This window comes from Schistocerca piceifrons, chromosome 3, assembly GCF_021461385.2.
Source record: "Schistocerca piceifrons isolate TAMUIC-IGC-003096 chromosome 3, iqSchPice1.1, whole genome shotgun sequence".
NCBI lineage: Eukaryota > Metazoa > Arthropoda > Insecta > Orthoptera > Acrididae > Schistocerca > Schistocerca piceifrons.
The window spans coordinates 850,793,261-850,814,155 of record NC_060140.1 but is presented as its reverse complement, the minus strand read 5'-3'; the positions used below and the strand labels follow the sequence as shown (position 1 = coordinate 850,814,155).

Below are 20,895 nucleotides of genomic sequence, written 5' to 3'. Positions count from 1 at the left end.
CTAACACATCTGAAATGTAACGTCCACTGTTCAAAGTGCCGTCACTGCGAACAACAGGTGACCGAGACGTGTAACCAATAGCACCCCATACCATCACGCTGGGTGATACGCCAGTATGGCGATGACGAATACACGCTTCCAATGTGCGTTCATCGCGATGTCACCAAACACGGATGCGACCATCATGATGCTGCAAACAGAACCTGGATTCATCCGAAAAAATGACGTTTTGGCATTCGTGCATCCGGGTTCGTCGTTGAGTACACCATCACAGGTGGTCCTGTTTGTGATGTAGCGTCAAGGGTAACCGCAGTCGTGGTCTCCGAGCTGATAGTCCATGCTGCTGCATAAGACGTCGAACTGTTCGTGCAGATGGTTGTTGTCTTGTAAACGTCCCCATCTGTTGACTCAGGGATCGAGACGTGGCTGCACGATCCGTTACAGCCATGAGGATAAGATGCCTGTCTTCTCGACTGATAGTGATACGAGACCGTTGGGATCCAGCATGGCGTTCCGTATTACCCTCCTGAAGCCACCGATTCCATATTCTGCTAACAGTCATTGGATCTCGACCAACGCGGGCAACAATGTCGCGATACGATAAACCGTAATCGTGGTAGGCTACAATCCGACCTTTATCAAAGTCGGAAACGTTATGGTACGCATTTCTCCGCCTTACACGAGGCATCACAACAACGTTTCACCAGGCAACGCCGGTCAACTGCTGTTTGTGTATGAGAAATTGGTTGGAAACTTTCTTCATGTCAGCACGTTATAGGTGTCGCCACCGGCACCAACCTTGTGTGAATGCTCTGAAAAGCTAATCATTTGCATATCACAGCATCTTCTTCCTGTCGGTTAAATTTCGCGTCTGTAGCACGTGATCTTTGTGGTGTAGCAATTTTAATGACCAGTAGTGTAATATTTTCCATTCAGTACTAAAGAACTTCTCTCCAAATTCTCGAACATATCCTCGAAACTTCACGCTGTCGGAGCACTTGGCTTTAGGCATGTTGAACAAGGCAAAGGCTGTATTCAAACTGGTTACTGGGAACACCTGTGCGACTGCGATGATTATTACGGCAGAAGCCGCCTTTGTTGGCTCTGAGAGCGTATTGTCGACTGTGCGCAACAATGTTTTATGTTCACGAACGACTGTTGTGGTACACCAGTTTTCTGCTACAGTCCTGAGAAATAATGCTGTATACTAATTTATCTGTTTATCTTTCATAATAGCACGTTAAATATTGTCTCGTGAGCAACATATTCATTTTCTTATTCGTGTGTCCCGTAAGATACGAGAAAAACGGCATATGCATTTTTGGCAAAAGTTGACGGAAGTATGACCTATTATATTAAAAGTTAGACGCAATATGACCTATTACTAATATTTGTTGAAATATGACTTTATATGCACAATCGAAATACATTTTTCGACACTAAAATGCCTAGATCTGTGTATAAATTGTTCTAAAATTCTCCCTACAGTTCAGAAAAAAATATGACTTGTCATTAAAATTCGGGCCCTAGTCATCACCGTGAACAGCCCCTGCACGACAACTATCCTGCATACCAGACTCCAGTCTGGCCTAGTTCACACCTCCCCACACTTGCCCTCCCTGCACGAGCCTCTTCATGTCTGCAGCCTGCATCTGTGCTCAGAGCTTTTGTCTCCCTCCGCCAAATTTAACCCTGATTATTCCTTGATATCTCTGCTTGTGTCCCATCAAACCATCTCTTCTTTTAGTCAACTTTTACCATAAATTTCTTACCTCCCCAACACGATAAGAATGTTTTCAGTAGCTCTGTCTCTAATGACGACGCCATACAACGTTCACCATTCTTCTGTAGAACCACATTTCAAAAGCTGCCATTCTTCTCCTGTCCTGTTGTTTATGTCACGCGTTTCACTTCTACATACCGTTTGAACTCCAAACAAATACTTCCAAAAACAAAAAGCCGCGCGGGATTAGCCAAGCGGTCTAGGGCGCTGCAGTCATGGACTGTGCAGCAGGTCCCGGCGGAGGTTCGAGTCCTCCCTCGGGCATGGATGTGTGTGTTTGTCCTAAGGATAATTTAGGTTAAGTAGTGTGTAAGCTTAGGGACTAATGACCTTAGCAGTTAAGTCCCATAATATTTCACACACATCTGAACGTCTTCCAAAAAAGGCTTTCCGATCAATTTATATTCGATGACAACAGATTTCTGTTTTTCAGCAACGCTTTCTTCTGTCGAATCTCTCCTTTATATCCCCAGTCAATTTCAGCTATTTTGCTACCCAAACAGCAAATTTCGCCTGCTACATTTAACGTCTCATTTCCGAATCTAATTATCTTCATGAATTCATTTAATTCGATCACATTTCATTACCCTCGTCTTATCTCTGTCAGTGTCCATTTTATAGCATAATTTCAAGACACTACCTATTCCGTTCAACCCATCCTTTCATGTCACAAGACCTTAACATAACATATAGTTTCCACTTCGGGCAAACCCCTAGCTACTTTGGTGCCAGAGAAACTTACTCATCATGTTAATCATCGTTATAGTGCTACACAATTTAGAGTTTATGTTTTGCAGAAAATAGATGAAATTCTACTCAAATGAATTATACACTGAAGACCCAGAGAAACTGGTACAGCTGCCTAATATCGTGTAGGGCCCCCGCGAGCACGCAGAAGTGCCGCAACTCAACGTGGCATGGACTCGACTAATGTCTGAACTAGTGCTGGAAGGAACTGACACCATGAATCCTACAAGGCTGTCCATAAACCCGTAAGAGTACGACGGGATGGAGATCTCTTCTGAACAGCAAAGCATCCCAGATATGCTCAATAATGTTCATGTCTGGGGAGTTTGGTGGCCAGTGGAAGTGTTTAAACTGAAAAGAGTGTTCCTGGAGCCACTCTGTAGCAGTTCTGAACGTGTGGGGTGTCGCATTGTACTGTTGGAATTTCCCAAGTCCATCGGAATGCACAATGGGCAAGAATGGATGCTGGTGATCAGACACGATGCTTACGTACGTGTCACCTGTCAGAGTCGCATCTAGACGTATCAGGGGTCCCATACACGCCCTACACCATTACAGAGCCTCCACTAGCTTGAACAGTCCCCTGGTGACATACAGCATCCACGGATTCCATATGCGTACACGTACATCCTATCGATACAATTTTAAACAAGACTCGTCCGACCAGACAACATGTTTCCAGTTATCAACAGTTCAAACTCGAAAACTCTGTGTTGTGCAGTCATCAAGCGTACACGAGTTGTCCTTCGGCTCCGAAAGCCCATATCGATGATGCTTCGTTGAATGGTCAGCACTCTGACAGTTGTTGATGGTCCCGCATTGAAATCGGCAGCAATTTGCGGAAGGGCTGCACTTCTGTCACGCTGAACGATTCTCTTCAGTCGTCGTTGGTCCCGTTCCTGTAGGATCTTTTTCCGGCTGCAGCGATGTCGGAGATTTGATGTTTTACCGTATTCCTGATATTCACGTTACACTCGTGAAATGGTCGTACGGAAAAATCCACTCTTCATCACTACCTCGGAGATGGTGTCTCCCATCGCTCGTGTGCACGCTATAACATCACGTCCAAACTCACTTAAATATTGATAACTTCCCATTGTAGCAGCGGTAACCGGTCTAACAACTGCGCCAGACACGTGTTGTCTCATATAGGCGTTGCCGACCGCAGCGCCGTATTCTCCCTGTTTACATATCTCGCATGCCCATACCAGTTTCTTTGGCGCTACAGTGTATGATACCCCACGCTATACTCAGGCTTAATGACGGCACCACCCAACTCCTAAGCAAAGGATCACATACAAGGGTACAGAAGGTTCATTTTAGCAGTAACGAGCAATTTCTGTATAACTGTGTGGAGGAAAAACTATTTGCTTACTGGTAAGCAAACTTAAAAGAATCATATAATTCGTAACTGAACTCCAATAACCACTACATGTACATGTAGACGTACATAGTAGTGCATCAGTCGACATGTTAGTGAAACATTGGAATCCAAAGAAAAGAAAATTAAGTCTTCGTGTTTCTTGCGCTATAAAAATATGTATATAAAAATTTACTAGTCCCAATGCAGTTCTTCAGCGGATACTGTTCTGGTCAGCTGCATTCAAAGAATTTTCTGCCGCCGTGTCGAACCGCATCGAATTCTCACTTAATGTTCGTCCTCGAGAACTTCGCCGTTTGTTTTTCTGCAAGCGACTATAGTGAAATACAATGTGAGCTTTCACTAGAAATTATTTTGGCCTAACTATTGGAGTTTACAGGTCAACAGTCCGGAATTTTGTTTTTCTGAAGTATTTAACCGATACAGATCTCCATGTGTTAATTAGTATTCGCAGTTTATAGGTACAGCTATAAAATGTTTTGGGCAGATCACCATATACTCTGCTTGTTTCTTTATGCACCCTTCAACACTGTCCATAAAGCACAGTATTTAAAACTGTACAGACTTCTCACCATACAACACAGGAGCATGCGCCTTGCTATAATTTACATGCAGTCGTACGCGATAAGCGAAAATCGGCACAGTACAATCATTTTTCTGAGATACAATTCCAGATGCAAATATTATGGTCATTAACACAGATCAACATTACTCCCGGCTTTTCGCTTGTATTTATCAAAACAACTCGTTATTTCGCGATCATATTGTTCCGCTTCTCATTTCTCTGTTACTCCAAATACAGATAAACACTTCAGCCACAGTAACGAAAATCAGGTAACTGACTTAAAAGAAAAAAGAAAAAAAAGCACTTGTTAACAGATCTATTAAGATTGGTAGAGACTGAAGCATAAAAACTAAAGTGACTTCAGATATATTTAGTTCTCCCGCTCTCTCTCTCTCTCTCTCTATTCCGCTCTCTTCTGTCTACTGACGACCACGTGAAATAATTTAGGTCTTTTTGCTTTTGTCATTTCTTTCTTACGAGTAGCTTGTCGTTGTTTCCCTATGTTTATCTCTCATTCCTTCCCTCATATTGCTCCTGTCTTTTTGTTTCCTTCTAGAAGCCCTTGGAACATTTTACTTTTGCTCTTAACTTTTCTCTTTCTCATGTTCCTTTCTCTTTACATTGTACTCAGGCCTGCTTTAACTTCTACGATGCACGCCATTGATGTTTCTGGATTTCTGTAGAAAAAAATTAAAACTCTTTTTGTTATTCTTTACTCGGCTAGCCTTTTAGGTGTGCGTAGAATACAACTTTTCTCCTCCTCATTGTATTTAATATCCAGCTAGTCTTTAAAAGTTCTTTGTTATTTCTTAATTTCCGTTTCTCATTGTCATATTGGGTTTTCCTAATTACTTTCCTTTCCCTCTTTTCTATTTCACCTAATTGGTTGGTTGGTTGGTTTTGGGGAAGGAGACCAGACAGCGTGGTCATCGGTCTCATCGGATTAGGGAAGGATGGGGAAGGAAGTCAGCCGTGCCCTTTCAGAGGAAGCATCCCGGCATTTGCCTGGAGTGATTTAGGGAAATCGCGGAAAACCTAAATCAGGATGGCCGGACGCGGGATTGAACCGTCGTCCTCCCGAATGCGAGTCCAGTGTCTAACCACTGCGCCACCTCGCTCGGTCACCTAATTGTTCGGCTGTTTTTAACGAAAGACATTCTGAAGCATAAAAGCAGTTTGGTCTAATGACATTGTTGTAGTGGCAGAGATATGCATTTATGGAAACAGATTTCGTGTTACACAGGTTTTTTGTTAACTGGAAAGCCATTTCAAAAAATGGTTCAAATGGCTCTGAGCACTATGGGACTTAATTTCTGAGGTCATCAGTCCCCTAGAACTTAGAACTACTTCAACCTAACTAACCTAAGAACATCACACACATCCATGCCCGAGGCAAGTTTCGAACCTGCGACCGTAGCGGTCGCGCGGTTCCAGAATGTAGCGCCTAGAATCGCTCGGCCACTCCGGCCGGCAAAGCCACTTCCATTTTCCTTCCCTTTACTAAGTTATCTTCTTTGTCCAAAGCATTTGGTTGTATTATTTCACTTAGATATTTAAAGATTGTAGCCCTTCTTATTCTTCTATAATCAGTTCCATGTAGTGTAGCCCTTTTCATTGTTCCGTAAAAATTTGCATGTATGTCGGTGCCTTCTTCACACCTGTCACATATTCTTTACATTTTAAAATAAGAGACAACACAGGCCTTTGTTTAAAGCTGTCTCTTGTAATAGAGTTGTCTGATTTGTTGCATCTTCTACAGGTTCAGCTAAGATGGTAACACCGTCTGCAAAAGTCAAACAATAAATCCTCAGATTATTCCCTTTTCTCTCCATTGTGATTTTAATACCTTTTTCTGGTTTTGTCCTCGATTCTCAGATTACCATTTTTAGTACACAATGAACGGCACATATATGTTCACTCAGAGGTGTAAATGCTGGATGGCACTATCTACTAAAAGGCCTGTTTTCGTTTTAGGTTTTTCCACTGATATCTCGATATTACTGCGTATCGGATACGTCAAGAAAACAACCGTGGTTAACAAAAACTACGCCACAGCAAAAGTCATTTCAGTCACTATCTTCAAAGCCCTCATCCATCTCTGAGAGAATTGCAATGTCATTGGCAAACCTCAAAGTTTGTATTTCTTCTCCCTGATCTTTGATTCTCTTTCCAAACTTATCATTATATATAGATACATAGAATTAAATGTAGTAAATAAACACATGTTATGTTTTTAATGGAGCTGTCACACTCTGATAACTGAATGATGGGAACTGAAAATACAATACTGACTAATACTGTCGCAACACCGTAAACACGGAATTTAACAAACGACATATCGGTAGCAAATGCACTGCGTGCCACAATACGTAGAGGATTAGCAGTTGAGTGCAGTTGCACAAAGTACTCGTAGGTATTAGTAACGACACCTACATTTCGTCTATATGGAAAGATTACACATCGGGTTTCTCATTCGGCAATCACATTTAAATGTTTTATGTTTATGAGAAGATCGTGTATGTGGAATCTTAAGGCACTTAACTGCTAAGGTCATCAGTCCCTAAGCTTGCACACTACTTAACCTAAATTATCCTAAGGACAAACACACACACCCATGCCCGAGGGAGGACTCGAACCTCCGCCGGGACCTGCCGCACAGTCCATGACTGCAGCGCCTTAGAACGCTCTGCTAATCCCGCGCGGCTGAGAAGATAGTGTTACGCCCCATGTAAGAAGGAAAACCGCCTACCAGCAAATGTCGGAATTCGACGGAGGCAGGATGGTATTGTATGGAAACTGCACATTATACTGTTGTTCACACTGGTCGGGACCACATGGGTTCAGGAATGCCGTACTCAACAGTCTAAAGGACCTCAACGGCCAAATGCGACTAGCACCCGAGAGGATAGACGTACTGTTGGCTCGGCCATGCTGGGTCTTGTAGCCACGTCAGGAGATGGGCTTGAATCCCGTTTAAGACGCGGAGAGTGAAACGACGTCTGAAGCACTGTGAACTGTTAAGGCCCCCATACACAATCAAACCTTTACTTGTTCTGTCAAACATTTGATAGTTTACAGCGCCGACTGGCGCGTTTGTCAAACGTTAGGCGTGTTTCGTGTATGTGTGAGAAACTCTGATTGTCAGCAGATTTGACAAGAGGGCGGACATTGTTTGTGCTGAAGGGCAAATTATTGCTCCGGCTTTTCGTTACTGGGATTGTGTGCTCAAGGAATCCATCGAAATACCATCATCTGATGACATTATAAATAGAGATACAGGTTTTCCTTCAAGCAGGATATGGAAGCCTATTTCATCTGATATAAAGCAACAACGGTCTGGTTTTCGACCCGCTACATCTTAATTTGCGATTTATCACTTTCGCCAGTTTCTACCGCCGGCCGCGCTAAAATTCTTCGTTTCGCAGGGGGCAGCTCCTCCGCTTCTCGCGCAGACGCAGTGGCCTCGTCTTGGGGTATAAAGGAGCCGCCGTTTCTGATGGTCATACAGTTTCGGCATGCTTATGTACTCAGCGATCGCACTTGAAGATGGCGGCCAGATGGGTGGCCGAAATATCGTGTAGTGAAGATCATATCCGGCAGCATACCTGTGAAGAATCTAAACACAGAAAAATGCACCTATGTGTGTGTACTCAGGATCAGTTCGATGTGGTGCCCAGTCAAATGGTTCAAATGGCTCTGAGCACTATGGGACGTAACTCCAGAGGTCATCAGTCCCCTATAACTTAGAACTACTTAAACCTAGCTAACCTAAGGACATCACACACATCCATGCCCGAGGCAGGATTCGAACTTGCGACCGTAGCGGTCGCGCGGTTCCAGAGTGTAGCACCTAGAACCGCTCGGCCACCACGGCCGGCAGGTGCCCAGTCAGGCTACACACTTTTTTACTGGCAGCGGTGGCTGCCCTGTATGCTTCATTTCACACACTGTGTACGCCCAGCAAGCACATTTTCTTCCTGGTGTCGCACTTCTAGCGTCCATTAGTTACCATCTGGATATCCACCGTGAGTAAGATTTGCAGCCTGTATTCTAGACGGAAAGAAGGTGCACAATGTATGTTGCGAGAGTCCACACACCTGTCAAACTCTTCTGATGCAGTAGAAGTTGACAGACTCCCGACAAATTCTCCTCAGTTACTCGGTAATGATTAGCAACTCTACTGAAGGAGCGAGTCACCAACTTGTGGGTGAAAAACTATTTAATCTTCACTGTTCATGCATCGATTGACTCTCATTGCGTTTTGCAGACAAGTTCTTAATGATCATACAGAGCCGGCTGGTGTGGCCGAGCGGTTCTAGGCGCTTCAGTCTGGAACCGCGCGACCGCTGCGGTCGCAGGTTCGAATCCTGCTTCGGGCTTGGATGTGTGTGATGTCCTTAGTTTAGTTACGTTTAAGTAGTTCTAAGTTCTAGGGGACTGATGACCTCAGACGTTAAGTCCCTTAGTGCTCAGAGCCGTTTCAACCAACCCAGTGTTGAAGTGTTCTGCAGTTCTCAGGTATTGTGAACTAGTGTTTTGTGTTGACGTTGGGGTTGCGTAATAACGGTGCAGCTAGTCTGAACACGAGATTCATAATAAAAGCGGTCGTCCAAGAACACGTTCACCGGCTGTGAATAAAATGTTGTTGTTGTTGTTGTTGTTGTGGTCTTCAGTCCTGAGACTGGTTTGATGCAGCTCTCCACGCTATTCTATCCCGTGCAAACTGCTTCATCTCCCAGTACCTACTGCAACCTACATCCTTCTGAATCTGCTTAGTGTATTCATCTCTTGGTCTCCCTCTACGATTTTTACCCTCCACGCTGCCCTCCAATGCTAAATTGGTGATCCCTTGATGCCTCAGAACATGTCCTACCAACCAATCCCTTCTTCTAGCCAAGTTGTGCCACAAATTTCTCTCCTTCCCAATTCTATTCAATACCTCCTCATTAGTTATGTGATCTACCCATCTAATCTTCAGCATTCTTCTATAGCACCACATTGCGAAAGCTTCTATTCTCTTTTTGTATAAACTATTTATCGTCCACGTTTCACTTCCATATATGGCTACACTCCATACAAATACTTTCAGAAACGACTTCCTGACACTTAAATCTATACTCGATGTTAACAAATCTCTCTTCTTCAGAAGAATAATGTAGTGCTGCAAAATATTCCTCCGAATCCGACACTAGTGATGGACTAAACGTCTTACCACTCCGTTGTGATGGATAAAGCTCCCACCATGCAGTGAAGGATGGCGAACATATCGCTCTGGGTAGAAAGAAATGTTCTATTGGATAAAGTTGAATCTAGCATGTGTAAGTCGGGTACCACAGATCTGGTCTCGTGCTGTCACCCATACTAATAAGGTAGTTGGGGAGACATGGACTTCATGAAGGAGTCTGAGACTTTTGAGTCATATGTAACTTCTCTTGTTGCCATGTTAAAATCTGCTGCTTTTGCCAAAACACGGCAGAGTTTACAAATATTCTTCTCACTAACATTCTAATACAATTGAAATTCTGACAAAATTCTGTAACAGCGTACTATTAAACTAATAACTGAGGGTAATACAGGTCAATAGATACGAAAAAGCCCATTGTCAATATAAAAATAAACATGTTAACTTCTTCACTTAAACCACTGTAATTCTGTTTTCACCAGCTACTGATCGTCCTTAAATATTACGATATTGTATTGACAGAAACTCTTGAATATCGTGGTATAAGGGGCATTCAAATGAAAGCTGGTCACTAGTGTAAAGTAACGGTAACGATTTTATTAACTCAAAAATGTAGTTATACACAATACACATATTCAAAAACAGTCGCCAAAACTGTTGGCACATTTATCCCATTGCGACACTAGCCGGTCGATTTCATCCTTGAAGAAGCTAGTGGGTTCCTGTCGGATCCAGGCCTGGACCCAGTCACACACTTCGTAATCCGTTACGAATCGATGTCCTTGAATAGCTTGTTTTAGAGGTCCAAATGCATGAAAGTCACACGGTGAAAGGTCGGGACTGTACCGTGGATGTTCCAGCGTTTCCCACCGAAACGGCTGCAACGTCTTCACCCCATTGGTCGTGCGTGGGCGGGTATTATCATGCAGGAGGATAACGCCATTGGACAACATGCCTCGGCGATCCGACTTGATGGACCGTCTAAGGTTGTGTAAAGTGGCTCGATAAAGCTGGGCATTGATGGTGGTTCCTCGTCCCAGGAACTCGACAAGCAGTGGGCCCTTGAGGTCAAAAAAGAAGGACATCATGACCTTACCACAACTGGTGTGCACGGCCTTTGATTTGTTAAGAGGTGGTGAAGTAGCATGTTTCCACTGCTTGCTTTCCGGTTCAAAATGGTGACACCATGTTTCGTCACCTGTGACAATACGCGGCAGAAAGCGGTATTCCTCCTCGTGATGACGCTGGAGATAGAGACATCGCCATTGGAGTATTAAGCTGTTCGGTGGTCAGTTGGTGGGGAACCCACTGCGCACAGAGTTTTCGCAAGTTCAAGTGTTGATGCATTATGGGGTGGGCGGTGCCCACGCTAATACCCAGTAACCGATGGATCTCGTCCACGGTGATTCTGCGGTTGTGCGAGACTAAAGCATTCACTTCCGCAACCATTTGCGGTGTGATGTCACGATGAGCCTGTCCAGGACGAGCGTCGTCTTCCAATGAGCTGCGCCCCTCAAGGAATCGTTTGCGCCATTCCACAACACTTGAACGACTCGGACTGTACTCACGTACACAGATCCGTCGATACATTTCACGGCCTCCAACTCCCTCCACCGCCAAAAATCGTATCACTCCTCGTTGTTCCCGCTTACTCGCCTGCATATTCTGTAGTGGACGATAACTTGAGTGACCACCTTCCCTTCGGCGTGAAACTACACTGGCGCTATGCAACATCAAACGGTGCGCACGCGACAGTCTGTCTACCAATAGATGGCGCCACCACACCGGCAGTTCGTGGTGCCACCTTACGTGTAAGGCAAAGGTAGACGCACTTACCAGGTTTCGTTTGAATGAACCTCATAGATATGGAAGTTTCCCATATTAGTCATATGGCAAAATGCTCTCCTCTTTATGCGCTATCGTTTGCCAAAATCTTGTTCTGGTGTCTGGAACCGTTTATGAGATACGAGGGATTTATGAATATTTCATTTCAGCTTTTTCACTGTCTAACAACCCTACCACAACAAAGGTCAAAATTTAATAATGATTGTGGTGTTGCTCACGCTGCTAAATACTGCATTTTCGGGCAACAACAAAGTTAATATGTGGCAGGTGTTATTAGAGCACAGTTAGTAAAGGCATTTCATGTAATAATAAATAAACTAGGCACTCATCTTTTCGTGTTTCCCACGCTGATCTCGTTGTACAATCATGGCTCAATCGTCGAAAATCTAGGTGGTGATGATTCCAAGCTCGGATGCAAAGAGGCCTAGGTTTTATTCTGCTATATTCAAAAGTTTTATAGATGTGTTTCACAAACCATTCTTGAAGATTAAACCTTTCAAAGTTAGCACAATGGTGATGTAAAAAAATAATCAGCACTCCGAATTTAAGTTACACTTCCTTTTTATTGCTTTTGTTGCAATATCACGTAACACACAAAACATCATTCACAATACAAAACATAATTGAAAACGTCTTCCTCACTGTTAAAGTTCACATTTTATAAGCTGACTACGTTATGCGTCTTTCCAACATGACGTCCAAGACTTGACTTTCTCAAGGTCCGACTCTAACAAACTGCCTACGCGCCCAAAAATCAGAGTTACAAGTATGACAAAGATCATAGTGACAAAAGAAAGAATACACATAAGAAAAATATCATTGCAATATAAGCATATCGATGTATCAAAAAAGAAATCAAATCTGAATGTTGTGTCAGAAATATGTTAAGTAGTTAACAGAAACACAGTAGAATATTGCTGGTATCGGGAGGTTCAGGTGAGCTGCCGTAATGGTTACGTAATTCAAGTACCATTACAACTGAAGCCTGCGTTCGTGATGGAGCAGTCTACACACATACAATTGTCTCGACATTGGAGACATATAGCGATATTTTTTCGAGTTTAAAGAATAATGCAGCATGTTATCTAAATTTCATATGGAGAAACATATGAGCTAACACACACCAGATGCAGATTCATATTTTCAGTGAAAACTTTAAGAATTGCTCATAGTAGTTTATTAATATCGAGATGCCACAATAACTACGACCATTAACGAAATAGGCACTTCATCATGAAGCTGACGAATTAAGCAATAAGATGTGCGAGACTCAGAGTTGATTACTGAAGATTTTCTTTAAAATCGTTTGGAAAAGACTGCAGATGGGCCGGCTCCCGCGCGGTTTGCTGCTGACTCAGTGAAGCGAGAGGCTACATGTCGCGCGTCGAATAGGCCTCGCGTTGCCGTCACCTCTGCGCTTCCCACCACGCGCTCCCTACCGAACTGTCACAAGTCGCAACTAACAAGGGGACCCTCCATACTGTAAGTCACGGATTTTGATGCGCTTCAAACATGTTGTAGAGGCACTTACCCTGAGTACCTGGCTATCCGCTTTTTTAGCGACGGGCCTTCGTTTTTGAGAAAATCTACACTCCTGGAAATTGAAATAAGAACACCGTGAATTCATTGTCCCAGGAAGGGGAAACTTTATTGACACATTCCTGGGGTCAGATACATCACATGATCACACTGGCAGAACCACAGGCACATAGACACAGGCAACAGATCATGCACAATGTCGGCACTAGTACAGTGTATATCCACCTTTCGCAGCAATGCAGGCTGCTACTCTCCCATGGAGACGATCGTAGAGATGCTGGATGTAGTCCTGTGGAACGGCTTGCCATGCCATTTCCACCTGGCGCCTCAGTTGGACCAGCGTTCGTGCTGCCGTGCAGACCGCGTGAGACGACGCTTCATCCAGTCCCAAACATGCTCAATGGGGGACAGATCCGGAGTCTTGCTGGCCAGGGTAGTTGACTTACACCTTCTAGAGCACGTTGGGTGGCACGGGATACATGCGGACGTGCATTGTCCTGTTGGAACAGCAAGTTCCCTTGCCGGTCTAGGAATGGTAGAACGATGGGTTCGATGACGGTTTGGATGTACCGTGCACTATTCAGTGTCCCCTCGACGATCACCAGTGGTGTACGGCCAGTGTAGGAGATCGCTCCCCACACCATGATGCCGGGTGTTGGCCCTGCGTGCCTCGGTCGTATGCAGTCCTGATTGTGGCGCTCACCTGCACGGCGCCAAACACGCATACGACCATCATTGGCACCAAGGCAGAAGCGACTCTCATCGCTGAAGACGACACGTCTCCATTCGTCCCTCCATTCACGCCTGTCGCAACACCACTGGAGGCGGGCTGCACGATGTTGGGGCGTGAGCGGAAGACGGCCTAACGGTGTGCGGGACCGTAGCCCAGCTTCATGGAGACGGTTGCGAATGGTCCTCGCCGATACCCCAGGAGCAACAGTGTCCCTAATTTGCTGGGAAGTGGCGGTGCGGTCCCCTACGGCACTGCGTAGGATCCTACGGTCTTGGCGTGCACCCGTGCGTCGCTGCGGTCCGGTCCCAGGTCGACGGGCACGTGCACCTTCCGCCGACCACTGGCGACAACATCGATGTACTGTGGAGACCTCACGCCCCACGTGTTGAGCAATTCGGCGGTACGTCCACCCGGCCTCCCGCATGCCCACTATACACCCTCGCTCAAAGTCCGTCAACTGCACATACGGTTCACGTCCACGCTGTCGCGGCATGCTACCAGTGTTAAAGACTGCGATGGAGCTCCGTATGCCACGGCAAACTGGCTGACACTGACGGCGGCGGTGCACAAATGCTGCGCAGCTAGCGCCATTCGACGGCCAACACCGCGGTTCCTGGTGTGTCCGCTGTGCCGTGCGTGTGATCATTGCTTGTACAGCCCTCTCGCAGTGTCCGGAGCAAGTATGGTGGGTCTGACACACCGGTGTCAATGTGTTCTTTTTTCCATTTCCAGGAGTGTATTTTGAAGTTCATTGCGCGCTTTGTTTATTTAAACTATTTATTGCAGCAAAATAGCCATTATAATTATACATTAGATTACAATCATTTGGAAATGAATTACAGGGATGTATTGAGTGTCTGCATAATTCTTAGTAGTAGATTACATTCAGTGTGGGTATTATAACAGATTATCATTTGAACCATTTATTGCATAGTCTGTAATTGATCTGGTCCTCATGTTGAATATTTCTATACGGTATCTCTCACGGGACTGTCTACATAGCGTACACTTGCAAAGGTTTGACGGTTCGTGGTATGTTGTATCTGCACAAATATCATGGTGGAATCCGTGTACTGAGAGTCTTGTAAGTACGTGTCTCATCTCAAAATTTGCTGCTGTCCAAGTGCGGTCGATCATGCCCCCGGATCCATAGAATTCCGTTGGTACTTCCTCTCTTTTCTTGAGTAGTGATCTTAGTAGATTCTCCGATGCTGATGTGTTGGGAAGTAAGAACCTTGTCCTTAGATCCTCTATGAGAAAAGATTCTTGGGCGAGAAGGTAGACTAATCTTGATCTTGTGTTTTTGCTACCCCTAATGCTCTTTTGATATAGGTTGCTTTTACTCTTTCCAATGTTTCTAAGTTCTTTTCATTTAGGTGTATCCATATGATTTCTATCCCATAAGCCAGTATCGGTATTATTTTTTATTTGGAGAGTGCCATAGCTGTGTCTAGATTTTGTGTTCTGATGGAACTTATTTCGTTTATCGCTCTGATGGCTTGTGTCGCTTTCTCTGTTGTGTGTTTAGTCAAGCACTTTGCGGACGGCTGGAGTGTTATCCCTAGATATTTGTAATCTTTTGTGATAGATATTTGCTTTCCTTGTAGTGCAATTCTTGTCGTTTTTGGGATTTGCCCGCCTGGTCTGAATACCATCATTTCCGTCTTGTCGGTGTTGATTACGAACTTGTGTTTTGTGCACCATTTTTCCACGTCTTCTATAGTCTCCTGTAGTTTCTTTAAGTTTTTTGAGCCTATCACAATGTCATCCGCGTAGGCATATGCTTCGACATCTTCGTCTTGAGCGATTTCCATAATGTCCTTAGCTGCCAGAATGAACAGGAGTGGGTCTCCTTGGAGTACTCCGTTTGTTTGCCTTATTGGTTCAGACAGGTCGAGGTTGTCCGAGATCCTTATCTCGTTCCATTCATTTATGGAGTTTATGATCCTCGTCCAGACGCTGTCTCTTCCCTGGGTTTCGTCGAGCATCCTTTTCACTAATGATCGATCGAGGAGGTATTTGTTTGTGTCCTTTGGGTCGCCCTTCCCTTTGTACATTACCCTTACTATTGATTTTCTCCACTGGCCTGGGATTTTTGCTGTTTCAGTGCATTTGTTATAAAGTTTTGTCCAGGTTGGTGCTAGCAGATGGGCTGTGTCTTTAAGGTATTCGTTGTAAAGCATTCCGGCCTCGCTGCTTTCTTCCTTTTTGTTGATTCAATGATGTTTCGGACCTCATTTGGAGTGAGTGGGGAACAGGCTGGCATCTCTTGCGGTGAGAGCTCTTGACCTGCTACCTGTGCTCCTTATCTAACATCTTTGTTGAGAATGTATTTGAAATGTCTCGTCCATTCTTCCATGCTTATATAGTGTGACTGTGCGCGCTTTGTATAACCGTAACATTACATATACTCCGAGCAAGTTACCATAGCGCAGCGGTAAAGGTTCACGCCTACCGTGCTGGAGGTACAGTGTTCGAATCCTATACCCACATGTTTTTTTTTATGTATGCAAGAACCGTCCGGAAAATTTGGCCCTGACGTTCAAAAACGAGTAGACGAATTAACTAGGAAATACAGAAATGTAGTCGTGTCCTGCACGAAATCCGGTAAGTTCACGAAACTGGTGTAAGAAGAATTTTTGCGTTGTGTAATTCTTCCGTACGTGGGACAGAAATTTTTTGGCACATTATCGATTCGTGAGGAAGGCAAACCGATTCAACTTTATACGATTATCTATTCACTGATGAAAGGAAAGCGAGCACCTGCACCCTAAAAGTGGACCCACCGAAGTGCACTCCTTACTGCCAGCCCTGCGGTGTTTATTTTTACCGACAGGTGAAAATCTTCACGAAAATTATTCATTATGCTCCCGACTTGATGAAAGACAATAGAGAGATCGCTTCTAGGGATGGTTTGATAATATTATGTTCGCTAATCCTACATCAATTCAGCGCACCTGATTTTGAAATCATGATTAGATACACATGGTTCGCATCGAAATTAGCGGGTGAAAGAAAAATCTTTTTGAATGCAAAAGAATTGTGTTTCTTGGTATCGCTCATGAAGAAACCGTGCTCCTGCAAGACGGTTGCTTTCATAAAATGGACGTGGTGCTGCGAAAATTTGTGCTTCGGTTGTTTCTATGATAAATATCACCCACAATACTGTTCTGGCACATCAAGCAACATGGAGGATGAAAAATAAGATTTTGTAATATTTTATCACAGAGAAAAATTAATAACTGAATATATCTTTATAATTTCGCACACCTTGTTAATATTCTTTGAAATAAAATTGAAAAATTCGGCGATTTTGAAAAAAAAAATTACACGAGCAGGATCTGAACACGGTACCCCGAGGGCGGTAGCCGTGAACCTTTATCGCTGGGCTACGTTGACTTGCAGGGATTGAATGTAACGTTAAGGGTATATTAAACGCGCAATGAACTTCAAAATCGACCAAGGCCCGTCGCTAAAAAAGCGAATAGCCAGGTACTCAGGGCAAGTGCCTCTACAACATATTTGAAGCGCATCAAAATCCGTGATTTACAACATGGAGGGTCCTCTTGTTTTGATTAGATTTACTTTCATTCCAATTGATCCGTAGTGAGGAGGTCCTCCATGATGTAGGACATCTCAGAAAAACAACAATACATAACAAATATTTACAAACTCAAACAAATGAGCTAATGTACCATTCCACAGGTCCCAAGTGGCATGGTCGTCATGTTTTAATGAAGGCTATATGAAAGAATCATTTTACAAATACTAATGCACTGAATTTAAAATAAAATTTTTTTTACTTGTTTATAAGGTAATAAACGTGTAATACAACTACTAAATACTTATTTACAATGAACACATTACTGCACTGAACTGATGCGGAAGTTAGATTGTACTTACTTACACACACACACACACACACACACACACACACACACACACACACACACACTTATTTACAATAAACACATTACTGCACTGAAATTGTGCAAAAGTTACATTGTACTGAAATACATATATACACACAAATCAGTTGGTTCTACTGAGAAATTCATCAATGGAGTAGAAGGAGTTGGCCATCAATAAATTCTTTAGGCTTCTCTTAAACTGAATTTCATTGGTTGTTAAGCTTTTTTTGGCTGCTGGCAAGTTATTGAAAATGTGTGTTCCTGAATAATGCACACCTTTTTGTATAACACTAAGTGACTTTAAATGCTTGTGAAGATTATTCTTATTTCTAGTATTGATTGCATGAATTGATCTGTTTGTTTGAAAAAGTGATATATTTTTAATGACAAATTTCATTAAAGAATAAATATATTGGGAAGCAGTAGTTAGTATCCCTAGTTCCCCAAACAGGCTTCTGCAGGATGTTCTTGAGTTCACACCACATATAACTCTTACTGCACGTTTTTGTGCCCAGAAAACTTTTGCTTGGCTTGATGAATTGCTGCAAAAAATAACCCCATATGACATTATGGAATGAAAGTAAGCATAGTATGCCAGCTTTTTCATTTTTATATCCCCTATGTCTGACACAATTCGCATTGCAGATATAGGTTTGTATTGTGAACATAGTTCCGCATAGTCAGTGCGTACACAACTTTACCACCAGAGCGCGCCCCGCTAAGCACAACAGTGCAGGCGCAGCGCTCGTCCGTCTCCGCACTACGAGATGGTGCTGCCATAGAGACAGACCAAATTCTGCTTCCGCCGATCCACGTATTAATATGTAATGCAGCCAATGAGATTGCTGCTAACGTAGAACCTTTTCTCCTCACGGATCACACTCGCGCAGTGATACATGAACGCATGAGGTACTATAACGAGTGTACAGACCTCCGATTCGTCAGTCTCCATTTGTCTGCACCAGTTTGTAACAGTCTGCATTAGTCTGTACCAGTCTGTAAGAGTTCTACATTTGTCTGTACCAGTCTATAGTCAAGTTTCAGTCTGCGCCTAATAAGATCACCATATTCCTGTACATGGCCATTAAGATAAATGTATAGACACTTTTGTCAAGTATCCGAGATATATGCGAGAATAAGATCAACGTACCAGTACCAAAGGAACTTCAGATTGTCAATTGTAAATAGCATCCAGAACCAAGTTAAGTAATTTTTATGCTTGTTATTATTTTAATAAATGTGTGTGGAAATTAATCAAGTTCTGTTTAAAGTTGGTCACCGTCAATCTGCTACTCTAAGCGTGCAAGTGGCATTTCCATCGTCCGACCTAATGGCAGAAGATAAACACGCCACGATAAGACCACGAGACATATTGCTGACACTCGCCTACTTCGTTAGAGCGACAAGTCAAATAATCTGATGGTGTGTGTACCGAAGGTCTCAAGTACGCACACCACAATTTGTTAAGACACTTCAGCAGTTCTGTGGTGTGCTCCTCCCAGTTGAATTTATTATAAAGCTGTAATCCCAAGAATTTAACACTGTCCACTTCTTCTATCTGCTTGTCATCGTATGTGAGGCATATACCTGTGGGACACGCCTTACAAGTTCTGAACTGCATGTAGTGTGTTTTTTCAAAGTTTAGTGACAAATAATTGGCTATGAACCAGTGATTAATGTCCACAAATATTTTATTAGCTGACCTTTCTAAGACTACACTTGATTTGCTGTTATTAAGTTTAAGCGCACTGTAATACAACACGTGATTTTCTCTCCAATCTGTTATATCCATCAGAATCGTCAGTTGTAAAATCGTGGGAAGCCTCAGGCGCTATCACGACGTGGGGTGTTTGGGTTACAGTGGCCGGCGAACAGGGCAAGGAGCTGGCGGACGCGGCGTCTCGGCGCTGGGTGCGAGACCTGCAGCACGCCTTGGCGGGGGGCGGCGGCCACGGCGGCGGGGGAGCGGGCGCGGGGGCGGCAGCGGGGGCGGGCACCGACGTGCTGGTCACGGTGCTCACCAGGGACCGCCCCCAGGCTCTCAGCTGGGAGACCGACGAGACCTACACCCTGGACGTCGCCTCCAACGGTAAGTGTCCGACATTGTCAGAGACGGGGGTACCGCCAGGTGTGCCACCAGGAAATCTGATAGTACCCAACTTAGGTCTACTCTCTGCATACATAAATGACCTGACAGACAGCGCGAGCAGCAGTCTCTGGCTGTTTTCTGATTATGCTGTGATGTCCGGGAAGTTGTTGTTGTTGTTGTTGTGGTCTTCAGTCCTGAGACTGGTTTGATGCGGCTCTCCATGCTACTCTATCCTGTGCAAGCTTCTTCATCTCTCAGTACGTACTGCAGCCTACATCCTTCTGAATCTGCTTAGTGTATTCATCTCTCGGTCTCCCTCTACGATTTTTACCCTCCACGCTGCCCTCCAGTACTAAATTTGTGATCCCTTGAACCTCAGAACATGTCCTACAAACCGACCCCTTCTTCAAGTTGTGCCACAAACTCCTCTTCTCCCCAATCCTATTCAGTACCTCCTCATTAGTTATGTGATCTTCCCATCTAATCTTCAGCATTCTTCTGTAATACCACATTTCGAAAGCTTCTATTCTCTTCTTGTCCAAACTATTTATCGTCCATGTTTCACTTCCATAATGGCTACACTCCATACAAATACTTTCAGAATCGACTTCCTGACACTTAAATCTATACTCGATGTTAACAAATTTCTCTTCTTCTGAAACGCTTTCCTTCCCATTGCTAGTCTACGTTTTATATCCTCTCTACTTCGACCATCATCAGTTATTTTGCTCCCCAAATAGCAAAACTCCTTTACTACTTTAAGTGTCTCATTTCCTAATCTAATTCCCTCAGCATCACCCGACTTAATTCGACTACATTCCATTATCCTCGTTTTGCTTTTGTTGATGTTCGTCTTATATCCTCCTTTCAAGACACTGTCCATTCCGTTCAACTGTTCTTCCGAGACCTTTTCCGTCTCTGACAGAATTACAATTTCATCGGCGAACCTTAAAGTTTTTGTTTCTTCTCCATGGATTTTAATACCTACTCCGAATTTTTCTTTTCTTTCCTTTACTGCTTGCTCAATATACAGACTGAATAACATCGGGGAGAGGCTACAACCCTATCTCACTCCCTTCCCAACCACTGCTTCCCTTTCATGTCTCTCGACTCCTGTAAC

At 43.9% G+C, this 20,895-nt stretch overlaps 1 protein-coding gene across 1 annotated transcript in view; it reads left to right on the top strand.

Moving 5' to 3' along the window:
- LOC124789313 (chitooligosaccharidolytic beta-N-acetylglucosaminidase-like) overlaps positions 1 to 20,895 on the top strand; it is a 325,333-nt gene that overhangs the window by 219,222 nt on the left and 85,216 nt on the right. Inside the window, exon 4 of the mRNA XM_047256627.1 lies at positions 19,548 to 19,775. Coding sequence (XP_047112583.1) covers positions 19,548 to 19,775 — 228 coding nt within the window. The remainder of the gene's footprint in view (positions 1 to 19,547; positions 19,776 to 20,895) is intronic.